This window comes from Chlamydotis macqueenii, chromosome Z, assembly GCF_036417535.1.
Source record: "Chlamydotis macqueenii isolate bChlMac1 chromosome Z, bChlMac1.mat, whole genome shotgun sequence".
Lineage (NCBI taxonomy): Eukaryota > Metazoa > Chordata > Aves > Otidiformes > Otididae > Chlamydotis > Chlamydotis macqueenii.
Genome location: NC_141593.1, coordinates 17,670,177 through 17,687,139, shown reverse-complemented (window position 1 = coordinate 17,687,139; position 16,963 = coordinate 17,670,177). Strand labels below are relative to the sequence as shown.

At 39.9% G+C, this 16,963-nt stretch overlaps 1 protein-coding gene across 1 annotated transcript in view; it reads left to right on the top strand.

Annotated features, from left to right (window-relative positions):
- The window catches only part of LOC104481597 (chondroitin sulfate proteoglycan 4-like), a 41,166-nt gene extending 33,266 nt beyond the window's left edge, over nt 1–7,900 (top strand). Inside the window, exons 8-10 of the mRNA XM_086771241.1 lie at nt 764–936; nt 4,065–4,248; nt 4,723–7,900. Coding sequence (XP_086627367.1) covers nt 764–936; nt 4,065–4,248; nt 4,723–6,776 — 2,411 coding nt within the window. The 3' untranslated portion in view covers nt 6,777–7,900. The remainder of the gene's footprint in view (nt 1–763; nt 937–4,064; nt 4,249–4,722) is intronic.
- Nucleotides 7,901–16,963: the final 9,063 nt, after the last annotated feature.

Genomic DNA, 16,963 nt, shown 5'->3' with positions numbered 1-16,963 from the left:
ATTGTCTTGGTTTGACTAAATGCCAGAAGGGTCTCTATAATCTTTTTAATATTTAAGCCAGAAGGCACTGTTCAGCGTGGTGCTATGTATTAAAAGGATTTTGTTACCCCTCAGTCTCTGTCTGTCTTAATACATTATTTCAGTTCAGGCCATTATTTCTGCTGCAAGATGCTCTTCCTAATTGGTTTAATCCAGTATTTATTTTTAAATTTCATTTAATGAAAATAATCTTTCATCTCGATAAAGTGTCATGCAAGCTGCTAGTAATAATCGATTTTGGTTTGTGTGTTCATCATGAGAAACTTTGCTGTGTTAAGGCTTCATCCTACCAAACCACCTGGCCTTCTGTGAGCAACTGGGATTATCGAAAACATATAACAGTAGTGACTTCAGCTGAAGTTTGAATTCAGTTCTAGATATGTAATATAAGAACAGGGCTTCTTACACATGCTCCACTCTTTATTTTGGGTTGTTTTTGCAGAAACTAGTATTTAGTGATTACATGTGCTGAAGAGAACCGCACTTTTTTTCATTGCTGTAAAGCAAAGGTACATCCTACTTGGTGGGCTTTTTGATTAAAAAAGCTGTGGAATAGTTGTAACTAGAGTATAACTAGAAAAAGGGTAACCTGCTGATCTTACAAAATGTTGCTAAAACATTAAGTAGAATACCTACATGAGAGGATGAGTTGTGCATATAAAACTTACGCTTTGGAGAAGATTGCTATTGCAAATATATGTTACTTATAATTTAAATTTTTTAGGTTCCAGGAAACCTATTTCACGACATGATCTGAGAGCTGTAACCAATGATGTGACCAATGCAGGAAACAGAACTATAACTTTTATGATTGTAACTTCCCCAAAACTTGGAAGGCTGATCACAGTCAATTCTGATAATACCACTCAGGAAATCCTCAGTTTTACGCAGTCTATGGTAAGCATTTACTTTGTAATGACTAGTTCAGTGGTAGATTTTTACTTCAAAGGGCATCTCAGTTGCTTGTTCTTTATCTGATCCTTTATATCTGTTAAGTAACCAGGCGACCCATCAGTGCAATCACTCAGATTTGCTGTGTCATTGAATATCTGGCATCTAGTAATGAACGCAAGAGGAGCCTTTGTTCCCCTCTGCTTGGATACTTAGCAGGGTCTTGGCAATCTCCACTGTTTCGCTTGTAACAGTATTTTTCAAGAAGAGCTGTTCTGATGCCATTAACCAGCAGTCCGAGGTTGGAAGCCTTTAGTTTTTGGCAGAAGGAGTAGCTTTTTGCTCTATGTAAAGTCCAAGTATCAGATTCATTTCAGCTGTACACAGTCCTCATGAGTGTCCCCAGCAGAACTTTTATTGACTTGATTGGCTGTGAAATTAAGTGTTTAAAGAATCTTAACTGTGATACAGGGTCTCATACTTGGATGACTAAAATGTGGCAGCTCATGTAACCTGGTGGAAAAGATTCCCTTGCAACTGAAAAGGAATGACTTATATCTGTGTGCAGAATCTGAATATAACTGTGTACTCTGTGTGTGCATTAAGTTATTATCCAAAAATGTAAGCAGGGGAGATAAAAGGAACTCAATCTCCTGACTTTGGTGAAGGATAAATTAAGAGATAACTTGTACTTAATCTACACTTACAGATTTTTTAAATGACTGTTTGATTTAATGTATGAAGGAATGAGAAAATCTATTGGCCAGAAATTGGAACTTGACCAACAGAATCTGGGGAAAAGCTGACATTTTTATTCGTTATCGTCAAACTTTGAAACAACCTGACCAAGGATGTGTTAGAATGAATCTCCACTTGAACTTTATTTATAAAGATGAACACAGAATGTTTCTTTTAAAACTATGTTCTAATCCCATTATATTATGAGTTTTGTCTTACATTATGAGGGAGATGAATTGTATAAAGCTTGTAAATCTGATTTGAAATTAAAATATTTTGTGTTAGTTTAGTTCTTTGGATTTTCATTGACTTAATTCTGTATTATGGAACTTGAAACTTCACTTCTGAAAAGTACTGTGCAGGAACCTTATGAAAGGAGTTAGCACTTTTCCTATGATGCTGAACTCTTTCCTGTACCCTGTGGTTTATTGCTTTGTTGCCAAAGGAAAAAAAAAAAGAAAAAAAAAAGAATTGAAATTACTCTCGCATTCCAAGAAATTTTTTCACGGACAGTTGTTCAGCCAATGTAAGAAAATTAGTTGCGTGTGAAACACACTTGAATAACACAGAGATTTTCAACATGCAGTTTGTTTTGGTTTTTCATTTTTTTTCTGCCAGTACTTTCTGTGGTGTCTTAGAAGTATTTTCATCTTGCAGCAAGCCACAATTTCTTCATTATCTTTAAAGTCATTACAGAGGTAAACACAGGAATCCTTCCCAGTTCCATTATCTTCTTAGCCCAGATATTAGCATGGGCTTGCAATTAAAAAAAGATAACCTTAGTAAGATTGGTACTAAACACCGTTGAGTTTAAAGGGTGCATATTATGCCTGTTTTTCTTACAAAAATTTACTTTCTCCAACTTGAAGTCCTAGAAGCATGCTTTGGAAAGTTATCTGGAATGAATATATTCTTTCATTATCAGTTTTGTTTATTTTGTCCTATAATAGTCATTAAGAATTAAATCAGTATAGGGAAAGCATAAACCTGCAGATGTGCATATAGCATTTTATTACATCAGTCTGAATTTTTTAAACAATAAGATGGGATGGTTTTGAAGCTGCTGAGAAAAGTGACCCCGAAAGCCCTATTTTCCCTAGGGATCTCAGTGACAGCCATAGTTTTGGGATTAGCACACTCTGTAGTCACAGCTCAGATTCTGTAGTGCTAAAGTACTTCATCTGTAATAGCAGCAGGAGTTTTTTTTGTTTCCTTTTTTCACACCTTTCAAGCATATGTGATGGGAGTGTGTGCTAATGAGTTCCTTCAGGGTCTTTGCAAGCTATGTAGAGTATGTTACTAACAGTAAACTTGGAACCAGCAATGTCTCAGGCAGGGATCTCTTTGGTAATTATAAACTAACACATGCAAGCCAGGTCAATAGTTGCCTAGGAAGTTGTCAAGGATTTAATAGGTGTAGCTGTCTTTTCTCCAGATCAGTGAATGAATTATCAAGCAGACCAGATGCTGAATCTACTGGATGAGATTTAGTAAGCGTTCTAGTGTTGTGCTTATTAGGTATTGCAGTTTTGATGTGTTATGGTATTGATCTTAAAGTTCAAGTGTAGTTCCAGCTGATGAGAATCCTAGTCTGAAAATAGTGCCTTTTGCTTTGAGGCCTAAAGAAATAAATGATTCTTTCTTGTATAAAGATGTGTTTCTCTGAGGATTTACTGCAATATTCTGCTTTGAAGCTTAAATCCTCATGGTGGAACTGATAGGATTCTCTTGAGTATGATCTGCAGGGTCAGTAAAAGCAAGTGTAGGGCAAGCCAAGCTCCTTCCTGTCTCTTGAGAATACTCTTCTTGCTGTGGTGTAGAAATTTTCCACTAAATCTTCCCATCAACGTTTTGGTTATAAACGAGAGTATATTTCAATGGTCACTGCACTTTCTTTTAGTTTTTGTAGTCCCTTATGAAGTGTCTTTTGCTATTCACCATGAAACACCTCATCAAAGTCCTTTTCAAGCCTTCAATCTTTCATGTGCTTTTTCAGGACAAGTCCAGCCTCACTGATATCCTTATAAAGAAAAAACCCTAGACATATGATACTTCGGTTCACTAAAGATACAGTCCAGCTGAGCTTCTGTTCACCATTACCATTGCTAGTTTGAGATAAGTTTCTCAATGTTTTGTATCTCTGTTCCTCATATAAGGCCTTTGTTAAGCATTCATGCCCATTAATATTTCACCTACCTTCAAGTATGCTTGTCCATCTTCAGAGAAAGTGAAATGCAAGATAATCTCAATGTAAATAACGTATACACTGTGCACAGACTAAGATACAAAAGCCTCTCTTGAACAATGTTCTTAAGATATTTTTTTTTCTCTCTTTACACTTGTATGTTTAAAATTATTCTCCTCTTATACCTATGGCTTTTCTTTGCCCTAAACAGGTGGATGAAGGTGTGATCATGTATGAGCACTTACATGCCAAGTCAACTGGCTGGAGTGCAGAAGATTTCTTTACATTTACTGTCTTCTCACCACCGTCAGCTCTGGACCTCCAAGTGTTCCATATTGTCATTTCATATGAAATTACCAAGCATGATCAGAACAGTCGTCTTCTGGCAAATACAGGTAAAGATGCTATACTGTTTGGGCTCCAAGTTGTTACGGTCTGTCAGGGTTCCAATGAACAAATGTGAAAAACAAAGGCTATTTTATTTTCAGTGACAAATAACCAGAATACTTTTGTCACCGAGTGTAGTGTAGATAGTAGCTTGGAAAATGACATCACTGCATCTTTAAAAATTAGATTTACTACGTGTGTTTGATTGTTTCCATTTTATGTAATGGTAGGTGGAAACACTGTCAGAAGCTTTGAGATACTGCTACTTCTTTAATGTTAATATATGCATCAATAGAAAATCTTGTCTCTTATGTGTGACTATATTTTTAAAATACTGCTAATATTTTTTAGCCATGACATACAGAAATCAAGGGTACCATGGAGGGACTTTTCTGAGCATCATCAGTGTTTGATATCTGATTTCTGAAACATCGCAAGTATAAAATAATCCATTTGTAAGATTCTCTTTTCCTTCCTACTAGGTGCCATAGTCCAGGAAGGAGGTAGAATATTAATCAACAAAACAAATCTAGATGCTTCAAATCTATTGATTAAGCTACCTGAGGAACAGCGATCCATGTATGAAGTCTGGTATCAAGTTGTATCTTTACCCCACCATGGCGTGATTGTTATTGGAGAAAGAAACATTACCAAAGAAAAGCCCAACTTCTCCCAATACATACTGAACAAATTTGGAATTCTGTATTTACATGATAATTCTGAATCGCTTAATGACAATTTCACTTTTGCTGTTTGGTTAAACCTAAAGAGCAAGTCTGCAACAAAGCCCCATAGTGAAGTTTTAGAGGAGATGTTTAATATCACTGTTGTTCCAGTGAATGACCAAGCTCCAGAACTGAAGACTAAAAGGCTGCACTTGAAAGTCCTACAGGGAGATATGTCAGTGCTGGGGCCAGAGAATCTGAAAGTTGAAGACCTAGATAACGTCCCAGCTGAGCTCAAATACACCATTGTTAGCAACCCCAATAATGGTTATTTAGCAATGAAAAGCAATCTCAGTGTCTCTATAAAGGATTTCACACAAGCTGATGTTGACAGTGGTAAAGTTTGGTTTGTACAGGATGGAAGTTCATCTTCTGGGGTGTTTTATTTCAGTGTGACTGATGGTAAACATCGCCCTTTATACAAACTATTCAGTCTTGAAGTCATACCAATTGCTCTTGTCTTGGTCAACCTTACCAATGTTGCACTTCCACAGGGCCAGACATCTGTTGTTATTACTAATGTGCAGCTTTCAGCTGTCACAAATGGAAAAAGCACTAATATAACATATGAAATAACTCAGCCGCTCAAATACGGGCACCTGAGGATGGGAAATGAGCAAGTTACTAGATTTCAGCAGGCAGATTTGTACTCGGGAAGGCTGTCTTACCACCTAACAAATCTCACTGCATCCAAAGAAGTACTAGAGTTTATGCTCTTCACTGCAGAGGGCAATCTAACAGGACAAGTGCTGAACATCACAGTGAAGCCTTTAGTACAAGTTGTACCTGACATGCAGATTTCAAATCAAGCAGCTTATAAATTCAGAAGCAGTGACCTGGATGCTTCTGAGCTAGCTAATTTGACAAACAGTAATCCTAGATTTGAAGTGATAGTGCCTCCATCTCACGGAAGGATTGTAAAGAAAAGGTTCGTGAATGATGCAGCGTTCGAAGATGTTCAGACATTCACCCAGGCTGACATTGATAGTGGTGTTGTGCTTCTGGACATAGATACGAATATGACAGGTATTGATCTGTTAAATGACTCATTCACGTTTATACTCAGGGCAGATTCTGTGCAGCCTGCTGTTGGCTGTTTTCAGTATTCCATCGTGCCATACAGTTCTTCACTTGTGCCAAATTTTACAACCGAAGTGCCTTCCATAACCAGCACTACCACTTTAAAGATTCACACTACCTCAAAGGATGAGGTACTAGCCTCCTCTCAGAATGAAGAGCCTACAGTAGCACCACAGAGGACTGGACCAACCATGTGGCCAGGGCAGAATCGCTGGAGAAATCTACATGAGGAAGGGCTATCGCTAAGTCTGGCAGCGGGAACAAGTGGATCTGCGGGGACTAAGACCACAACCCAGGTTAATGCCAGCAGTCCCAGAGAGCAGGCAGGTGAAAGCAGCAACCCTTGGTACATCATTATCCCCCTGGTCCTGGTGTCTGTGCTACTCATTGTTGCTGTTATTTCTGTGTGCATTTTGCTCATGTGTCAGAAGAAAGAGAAGATGAAACCACTTGTCAAATGTCAAACAGATGCAGTCCTCAGTAGTCCGGATGGATGTCTGGAACGGAGCTTGACTGTACCCAGTGTTACAGTAACTCCTCTCCTGAAGGCGGCTGAGAGAAGTACAGCCTCAACATATGTGGCAGTAAGACGTGAAGAGCTGCTTCCTGCAGTGGTTTCTCCAACTGTAGAACGGTCTCTGCAAAACAGCTGGTTAAACCTTGATCCTGAAATGATCCAGTATTGTCGAAAAACAAACCCAACTTTGAAGCGCAATCAATACTGGGTGTAGTTATGGCCAGTTTTGGTCATGCTAATTGATGTAGTATGAAAAGAGAGTATACGTTGTTGACACATAAGTGGTTCTTTAATACATGTATTTATTATAGTACAAATGATGCACTGTTTGTTAGATGAAATCCAAATCCATGAAATAATAGTAATAAAAATCTTACTGATTACAGTGGCCATAAAATAGGATTTCCAGGTGGTACTTCAAAAAACTCCCACTTAATTCAGTGCAGAATTTGGCCCCATAGATTTTTTTTTTAAATTTCCCATGACAAGGGTAAAACAGAATGTTCTGTCATGGATTATATATTTTTAATGTAATTACTTTTTTTGAAGAACCAAGTTTACTGTAAAGGTCTTGTCTTCTTTCCTGAACCACCACTTCTATTTGAAGAACTTTCAACTGTTTCTCTAAATAATTGCCAAGGTGCTAATCTCAGTAATGTCATTTTGTCCTGAAGGCTGTTCAGAGGCCAGTACTAAAGAAACAAAGCTCTGATTATTTTGACAGGTGTTCAGCTGGGTTGCTGAACTGGAAATCTAGAATTCAACTTGGCAACAGTAATACAGCAGTGATAGTATATAAGGATTCTGGTAAAATACTCTTACTGCGAGATGTTTTTTGTTCTTTTGTTTTTATTTTTCCTCATTTGATACCGAAGTCTAGTTTGCAGACTGGTAAAATGCATCCATGACCTCTAATCCACATAGCAAAAACTCTGTATCTGCCAGTCAGCTTGTCCACTGTATTATCTTTAGGCTTAGCGTGTGTCTGGAAGTGCATATCAAAATTTCCTGCTTCTGACAAAGGGCTGAATTCTGCCTTCAGTGAAGCAAGCACAACTCTCTTTGGTATCTGCATATTCAAGCAGATGACAGTGGAATCAAGTCCTCTGCTGTATACTGTCGTGTGTTGTGGAGCTACTGACAGAAACAATCGTGCAAGGAAGTACATAGCCCCTTCTGAAGTTTCATAATTTACCCTTAATCTCCCAGAACACTGAACACAAGTGCCTTACACACTATATGACATATGACTGTATGACTACCTACTCTAATTTTGCTCTGGTGGTAAAATGTGCAATTAATTTCTCTGCAAAGAGAATATTTTAGTATTTTTGGAAATCCAAGCTTAATAGTGATGTGCAGTCTCCTGTTAATGTCCAGTCTTTCTTCGACTGACGACAACAGCCAAATTCTCTTTGTCTTCAGGGGATTAACTGACTTCAAGGGAATGGTGCTGTGATCATAACCAGTCTCTTACTAACCACTGAACTTCTCATCTATTTTTGTATTTTTGTGCTTCCAGTTAGCTTCTCTGTAAAAATGCTGTGCTCAGTGTCAGGATGCAATCTCAGCACTGCACTCAGTTAGCACAGGAATGACATTTTTGTTTGAATCTAGGTGCTGCAGTTTTCGCTTTTATAGAATGTATACCTGGGCCTTAACACCCTTGGTGCTATTCATTTCACACTACTTTGTTTTGGGTTTTGTTGTTGTTGTTGTTGAGGATTAGCAGTGTTCTCTAATTTTTGTATTTCAATTATGGGAAATTTTCATCCATGAGGAGAGCCAGACTAAGTCTCCACCTACTGCTGTGTTCTGGGAACTAAACACAGGAGCAGTGGGGGCAGTCTTGCTCATCTTTACCACCTCTGCCATGGTCAGCCGTGAATGTGGCGCATTTTGAAGCAGTGCATTTTTCAGAGCCCACTTCAAGGAGAGTAGTCCATGTCAGTGGAAAATATGCAAGCCACATCTTCAGCGGGTCAAGTTAGTGGAGCACTAGAGCTTAAAATATGAACCCTTTATATGCTCTAACTAAAATGTATTTGAACACCTATGTGTTGTATTTGAACTAAAATGTATTTGAACACAGTTTTTATTCCTCTCTCACTACCTTTTCCCTGATGCCAGCGTGAGCAGGTTTGAATTCAAGCAGTGCAGTGAGTGTAAAAGGCTGGGATGTTCAGGTGTCCCGGGTGGACTGCTGCAGGTCTGCATTGTAGACCTTTTCTGCTTTTTCAAATAAAATATTTGGGACTGTTTTTAGAAACTCTGAGCCAGAGAGGTGGTGCTGCCAGCTGCCGCAGGGACCCCCAGCATCCTTTATGGAGGTGCAGCTGTATGTCTCTTACCATTTCCTGAGACCTTTTGTGCTGCACCAAAGAGACAGCAGCTTCCTCAAGGTCCCAGCTGTCAGCATAGCATTTGCTACAGCCTGCTCTGATGCCTTCAGAGGGATGATCAGCAGCAACCTGATCCCTTTACACCTCCTCCAAGGCCTCACTCTGAAGAACAGTAAAGAATTATAATCCAGCACTTTCCTGACACTTAAAAGAAGCCTGTCTTGCATTTCACTACCACCAAGATCTTCCTGTCAACAGCAAAAGAGACATCACACTCCAGTACCTATCAGGAGGCCAAGAGATACGCCTCCAATTTGGTACAAAAATATTGCAATGGTGAAAGCTGCTGGAGTCTGTTGACAAAATCCACACTGCACCTGTGACCAACTGGACAGAAACAGGGAAGTGAAATCTGTACTTAATGAGACTTTGCTAAATGTATGGTTGTAAAGACATATGTGCCCAAAGTTGCAGTGCTCGATGTGCAGTGGAGATGGAGCATAGGGGTGCTGGTGATGGTAAAAATGAGACCACAACGTAATAGTGACTGAGTCAAAAAAACCAGCAGTGCAATTAAAACACAATTGAATGGACATTCTTGAGTTTCAACATTTACATGCTCTGAGCAACAAATCATACATGAAAAATACAGAAAAGGTGGTAGAATTTTTCCTGGTTTTTTTTTTGCTTCAGTGCAATGGGCTGAACTCTTGTCCTCAGTTTTCAAAATGCCTTTGGCTGACAGCAGATGTACATTTCAAGTAGACCAGGCATTATGGAATTGTCTTTTGAGCATTGGGCTCAATTTTTAAAGCACTGAGTGGGGTTTTTTTTTTGTTTTGTTTTGATGTTTCTTTTTTTTTTTTAAATAAAAACAGCCTAAATGCCTCATTTACTAGTTGAAGTGTGCCAGCATTCAGTTTCTCCCTCATTGCTACTGTAAGACAACCATGTCAAAATCCCTGCCATATTATGGAATATTTTGGTGAGAAATTTATATGGCTGTAAGTATGGTGTATCAGAGATTACTGAGTTTCATAAAAAATGCAGGGGTAATATTGTAACTCATAACTACATATGGATTTTGCTTTAATAGCCAGAAAAAAAACCCAAATCTGAGTGCGTTAATGTAAGCTTTCCCTGTGGACAATACAGAATAGTCTCTGGCAGAGGACAGTTCATCATGTTTTTACATAGATATTTAATATAGGTGAGAGGAGTCAATTCTGGGTGAGCTGACTTAGCTAGAAGGCCAGCTTTGAGCTGGTAAAAACTCACTGGGATGAATCTCATATTGAGTTTCCTAAATAACAATCAATCTAGAAAATCCCCAAGTAAAAGATTTTGTACTTCTGGATTCTTTTTGTGTTTCCAGGAACATACATATTTTATGGTCAGAATCTGTTTTGAATTTTTTGGTTGTTTCACTTGACCTTTTCACTTAACCTTTTGTTCCTTCCACTCCTATTTGTGCAAGTGGTCAAATGTCAGGAGCAGTAATAAATATAAACATCTACTTGCATGTGCTAGTGTGAGTTGTGTTTGTAGCATTATGATAATCTAACCTGGAGAAATGACACATCCAAAGGGGAGTCATTGGATTGCAAACATTATGAAGGGAGAGAGAGATTCTTAGATGCTTTAACACAACCTAAATAAAGCCCCTTTGATTTTTCATCTTTACTTGGGCTAATTATTTAAATTCTTTAGTAAAGATTATTGTGTGTCATTTAGTGAAGATGGGGTTTGTGAAGTACTCCCTTTCTTACCAAATGGAGTTCTAATCTGCAACATAAAAGTGCCTTGAAAACATATATAAAATAAATAAACTGTTTTGTATATAATCCACACAAGTTTTTGTGCTTTCTTTAAAGACCTGTAAACTACTGCGGTTGGTGCAGAAACACAACATTGCCAGTAACAGTGTTCTTCCAAGTTTTCTGATGTTTATTTTTTAAATTGCAGATGTGCTGGGATTGCTGTTGTGCTGTGCCCAGCATTGTGCCTCTAACATAATGCATGGGGCTGGAAAAGGAGAGACATCTCATCATGCATCTACCTGGCCATGTTCGGCACTTGCATGAATGTAACATCAAAATAAATGCATTGATTTGAACTTGCTCAAACAGGACTGCACTGGGTTTATTTCTGTTTTTCTGTTATTTAACTGCACATGCTTAGACTATCTTAAAATATCAAATTCTTAAATGTTAATACATTAGTGCTGTACTGTCATTGAAAAATCTTTCATTTTTTAAATCTCTTAAATTTGTCAGATTATCTTTTATTCTCAGTTGAAAATACTCAATTCAGCCTCACACCAAATTTATTGCTCAACCTGATTTTTATTTTTTCTTAATCAGAACTTAGCTGGTTTGTAGTTGTTCCTGTAACTTGAGATAAGGAACTTTTTACTTGAGATGTCAGAAATTCTGGTGGCCCAGAGGAGCAGCTTCCCCTGCATCATGACTCGGCATCCTGAGCGCAGAAATCTGTGTCAGCAGTAGTGGTGCTCAGTCTCGGGGTCGTGTCTTTGACCCCCAGCCCTCCTGCAACTTAGAAAGTGTTGGTTTGGGGAAGAAAATAAAATAGGACAGAAATGATCATAAATTTTAAGTTATTTTCCTTTTATTAAAATACTAGCATGAGCTACAGGCCTCCGTCCTGCTTGCACCATTTTGTTCAAGTCAGTTGTTGTGATGTTATGTTGAAGTACATTCTGTGAATATGTGAGCCTGGAGAAGAGGAGGCTCCAGGGAGACCTGATAGCGGTCTTCCAGTACCTCAAGGGGGCCTACAAGAAAGATGGGGAGAGGCTGTTCAGTAGGGCCTGTTGTGACAGGACGAGGGGTAATGGTTTTAAAATAGAGGGAGGTAGATTTAGATTGGATATTAGGAAAAAAATTTTTACAATGAGGGTGGTGGGATACTGGAACAGGTTGCCAGAGAGGTGGTGGATGCCCCATCCCTGGAAACGTTCAAGGCCAGGCTGGATGAGGCTCTGAGCAACCTAATCTGGTTGGAGATGTCCTTGCTCCTTGCAGGGTGGTTGAACTAGATGACCTTTGAAGGTTCCTTCCAACTCTAACCATTCTATGATTGATTTTTATATGGGCTGAAAATAATTGTTCTGGCATATTCAGTGGAAACTCTATTTTATCTTCACTTGTTTCAAGCTAAACGATTCCTGCCAGATCTTGCATATCCCAAATGCAGTCCCAGAACAAAATGTTCTTTCATTGCAACTGGTGAAATCCATAGTTTCACATCTGTTTGTAGGGAGACTGTATGGTGAAATGCTTGCTTTACATGAACATTTCCTCATTTCCAGTCTTGCTGCTTGGTTATTTTTGTGGTAATGCTTTATATGTGCTGGTAACCACAACTTAGACGTGCAGTTGCTTGCAGGCTGAGGTTTTAGCTGCAAAACCTTTGTATGGCATCACAGTGAGAGGGGCGTCAAGTCTCATAAATTTGTTGGGGAAAAATGAAGACTGAGCAGATTGAGCACTGGTATGGGATGGTATCGAGCGTCAGAACTTCCTGCAAGAACACAGGCAATAGATCAAAATAAAAATGTGCAGTTTGTAGTGTGTAACTGATCACAGCGATTTGCTCCAGCTGGTGCATGAAAGCACATTGATGAGGAAATTCCCAAGAGAATAAAAAGTAATTGGAGGAATCAAAAGTTCGTATTTCATATACAAGTAAATATTCAAATACATACAAATGAAGTAGAGTCTGTAAGGGAGAGGCACCTAGGAGTTGGTTTGAGCTGTGTGAAGACACCAGGGAAGCTGCTTTTCTAGCGGGGGGTGCTGAGGAAGAGGTTGTTTAGAGAGGCAGGGAAAGGTAGGAGGGTGGGACAGAGACAAGTTCTCTGGGGTTAGGTGGAGTTTCTGAAAAAAAGAGAAGCAGACCCCTGGGTTTGTTAGAAAGGTAGATGTGACATGCTGGGCTGTGTGTCTGGGAAGTGGGCTATGGTCCACTACACTGCTTGGGGAGCTCACCTCACTGCTGGAGAAAGGGAAAGGCAGGAATCGAGGTGATGAGTTTTGCTCCCATTAGAAGGGAGAGTTGTGCTTGAGGGGGTGGCAGGACTTAGAAGCTCAGTTTGGTTTTTCTTCTCCTTCCCTCTGCAGCTGGCAGATCTAGTAGAAATAAATCTCCATGAACATCTTGAATGTTAACTTACAAAGGTGGCTGCCTATCTAGAAGTCCAGTTGTGGGAATTTATCTGATTAGATCACTGAAATCCTTCCTTAAATAACCATTGCCCAGTCTGGCTGAGCCGAGTTGCCTAGGGTGTAATTCAGATGTTAAAGCCTGTTGCCATGAATATTGCCTTAAAAATAGAGCTGCAATGTTCCTGGTGTCTTGGTCAAAGGGCAGAAAGGAACAGGATGAACTTGCCTGAGGTTTTGATTGTAATCGCAATTAATGATTAATCTAGTTATCTGCAGACACTGAAAGGTATTTATAAGGAAGGCAACAGAGGTCTTGATTTTGATCACTGAACTAACTAATATAGGTAAGGATGAACCAGAGCTTAGTCCTTGAAAGAAATGAAAGTAGCTTGAGGAGTGATCTCATTTATACATGGCTGCACAAAATACTGTTGAAGAGCAGCTCTAGGACTGAGATTAGACCAAGTGTAGAAGTAAGCAGAAGTGGGACAAAATCAGCTAGAAGAACAAACAACTGTATACTTCATAGCATCTCTTAGTCAGTCTGTGTTGTCCATCCCAGGTCCTATACGCTGCAGTATAACCATTAGTGAGACAAGCTGCCTACTTTCCTTCCCTAACTTATTGTGCTTCTGGCTGTAGAATTAGGTTCATTTAGTCTGCCCTGTTGTGCTGATTTCTGGGATTCAGAGATGTTTCTTTGTCAGTCCTTGGTTCTCACTACAGGATGTAACCCCAGGAGCCCAGTACTTTTGAGCCAACAGAATGGAAGCAGTTGGTCATCACTGATCTGTATTGTGGCCTACTCTGATCTGAACCCACAAGTTACACTTAAAGACATTTTATCCATTTCCACTTCACTGGTTCCCCAGTTTCTGAAGTAGTGAGCATGATGTGATGATTGATGAATGATCCCCATTCAGTGATGCCACAGCTGAGGAAGCAGCTGCTTGTTCCCCCAGCACCCAGCTCGGCTGCAGCACGCACTGTGCCTGGCAGACCTTGGTCATTTGGCAGCCTATTTCATGTCACACCAGGCTGTTTCACAGACAATGAGCGAGAGCCTTCACCCTACCTGGCCTCTCTGCACTGCTTCAGCCATCAGGGAGAAATCCTCTCTTCTGCATCATGACGAGCACAGCTGCAGAAGAAGGAGTTGCTCTCAGGGGCTGTCAGGTAGCAGAGTTCTGCTTTGGTTTCACTGATTGCCAACATCCACCCTACTGGGAAATTCTCAGGCTGGCAGCTGTGAGCAGGGGACAGTACTTTGCTAAGAAACCTAGACATACACATGTTCTGCTTTAGAGCTTTAACTTCCTTTTTTAAAAAAAAACAACCCTATGAATTATTTTTTAAAAAACAGGAATTCAGAACAAGAATAAGCACATACATAAATCAGAGCCTCTGCTGGGAGCGATTGCAGTAGTTTAGTTGTAAACAGTGCATCACCTCCCCATTGTTAGAGCTACAATCTATACAGGATCAATGTACATACCTGAACCCAGCTTTGCCCATTACCTCAGTGATGGTTTATGTCATCATCAGTTGTGGATGTTGTCATTTTCTTCAAACAAGCCTGACCACCTAGGAGATTTATTTGTCTCTGACATGTAACTGTTTCATGGTTTAATGGTCTCTGGTCACCGATACATGTTTCTTTAGCTATGGGGAAGTTGGATAAGAAGGTGTTCCAGTATCTAGGTTTTGGAACAGAAAGTTTCTATTACTTCAAATGTTTGAAAGTCTTTGTAACTCCAGGGCTCTTGGAGCTGATAAGTGTGTTTCAAGAAATAGCGTGGCTGCTGTTGGCAACTTCTTCAACTTTTATTGCTTTGGGAAAGAACAAACCAACACTGCTATATATGGGCAACTCCATAGAATAGTTTAAAATAAATAGCAAAATTTATTTTGCCTTACCTTCTTCACACTCTTTTCTGATAACGTGAGACATGGATCTGTTTGTTTCTTAGCTATTGCTACCATAAATGAAAGATAGCAAAAAAAGTTTACACTGGTTGGTTGTGCGGCCAGTGTGAAATCCACTGAGACTACAACTGCCTTTGTCTAGCAAGTGAAGGGCAGCTGTAGCTGGAAATGTGTTTTGGATGCTGTATGGGGAAATCATCCAACTTGAGAAATACCAAAGGTGGATCTAGCAAGTATCTCAAGACCGTATTTTATTTTCTTGTTTACAGTTTCCATAGAGGAACGGAAGTTGTTTTCCTGTTAGGAGATGTTTATATTTACAAAGTACTCCACTGAGGTCAACTTTTTGTCCCATGCTAGAATGGATGACACAAGTGACTAATAGCTTCCACAGAACCATGTGGTTTGGAGAGAACAAGATGCCTGACTCAAAGTCTCTGCAATCTGCATTTGAAGATTCCTCAGGCACAGGAAACCACACAGCCTCTCTTGCTTTTGGGGCAGACACCAAGGACTCCTACATCCTTTGAAAATAACAAAAGTGTTGGAAATGCAGATGGTTACACAGTGGATCTTTAGCCTGGCTGGTTGAAAGTGACTTCTCTGTGCCAATTTGCTAGATAGGGTGAGGGGTAATGGTTTTAAAATAGAGGGAGCTAGATTCAGATTAGACATTAGGAAACACTTTTTTTACAATGGGGGTGGTGGAACACTGGAAGAGGTTGTGCAGAGAGGTGGTGGATGCCCCAGCCCTGGAAACACTCAAAGCCAGGCTGGATGGGGCTCTGAGCAACCTGTTCTGGTTGGAGATGTCCCTGCTTCTTGAGAGGGGTTGGACTAGATGGCCTTTAAAGGTCCCTTCCAAACCAAACCATTCTATGATTCTATGTGGCAGGTAGAGATGGTGATTGGGACATTTAAATAATATTGGGGAAATTCAAGTTTAAACCTTATTCCTCTCTGACTGAGAAAGGTGTCCCCCTTGACTCCCAGGAGAGAGCCCAAAGCTGTGAGCCGTAGGTGCTCTTTGCAAAAATACTGGATGAACAAGGAGACAGAGACCAAACCATCATTTAGGGTGCTCTCCAGAGAACTAGGGTCAATGCTATGGGGAGTCAGGTGAGTGCTCTGCCTTTTCCTCTATTGTGTTCAAAGAGCAAGGGAAAAATATGCTTCCCTACAGGAGGAGCTTCTGGGCTTTCTGGTGAAAACAGCTGATCTGGTTTAACTGTTACCTGAGTCACTGACTGAGCAGTGCTGTGAGACTGCGCTGAATGGAGACCGGCCCTGTCCTGCAGCCTGCGGCTGGGAACCAACCTCCCTTTCCTGATCCAGACCTTGTTCCTTCCTTCTGGTTGACTCAGCCAGCTCCAGGCACATTTCACTAGCTACTAGGAAAGCCTTTCTGAGATATCTAATGCTCCTTTGTACCATGTGGATGAGTTTTGTGTCTAACTCACTAGCTTGCAATTTTTATTTTTAATTTTTTTTTTCTATATAAAGCCGCTGACTCCCAGTGTGGTGTTGTCTAAGCACTCAAATCCTCTAGGACAAATGCATTGCATAAATTTTCTTCTCCAGAGAAGTGCCCTTAAATTTAATGGCAAGGGATTTTTTCCTATTGTTTTACAACTTTTGTTTGTTTGTTTGTTTTCAGTTCTCAGCTAAACAGTCCCACAGAAATGTCTTTCTCTGCAGTCTCAGGCAAAGCAAATTTTCTGACATTTTACTGTCACACAGCACTTACGCGACAGACACGGTTTCCCATCACTTTTGCAACAATTCTTACTTTGTTTTCAAGTTTTAATGAGTTGTATTCATCTATGCCTGCTCTGTCTTGACAAGTTGTTTCTCTGTTGCTGCAGCAGCTTCTACTGTTATTCTAACATCCATAAAACAGCCCAACTGGCAGCAGATGTGAATGTACCATGGCAGAGTCTCTTTCT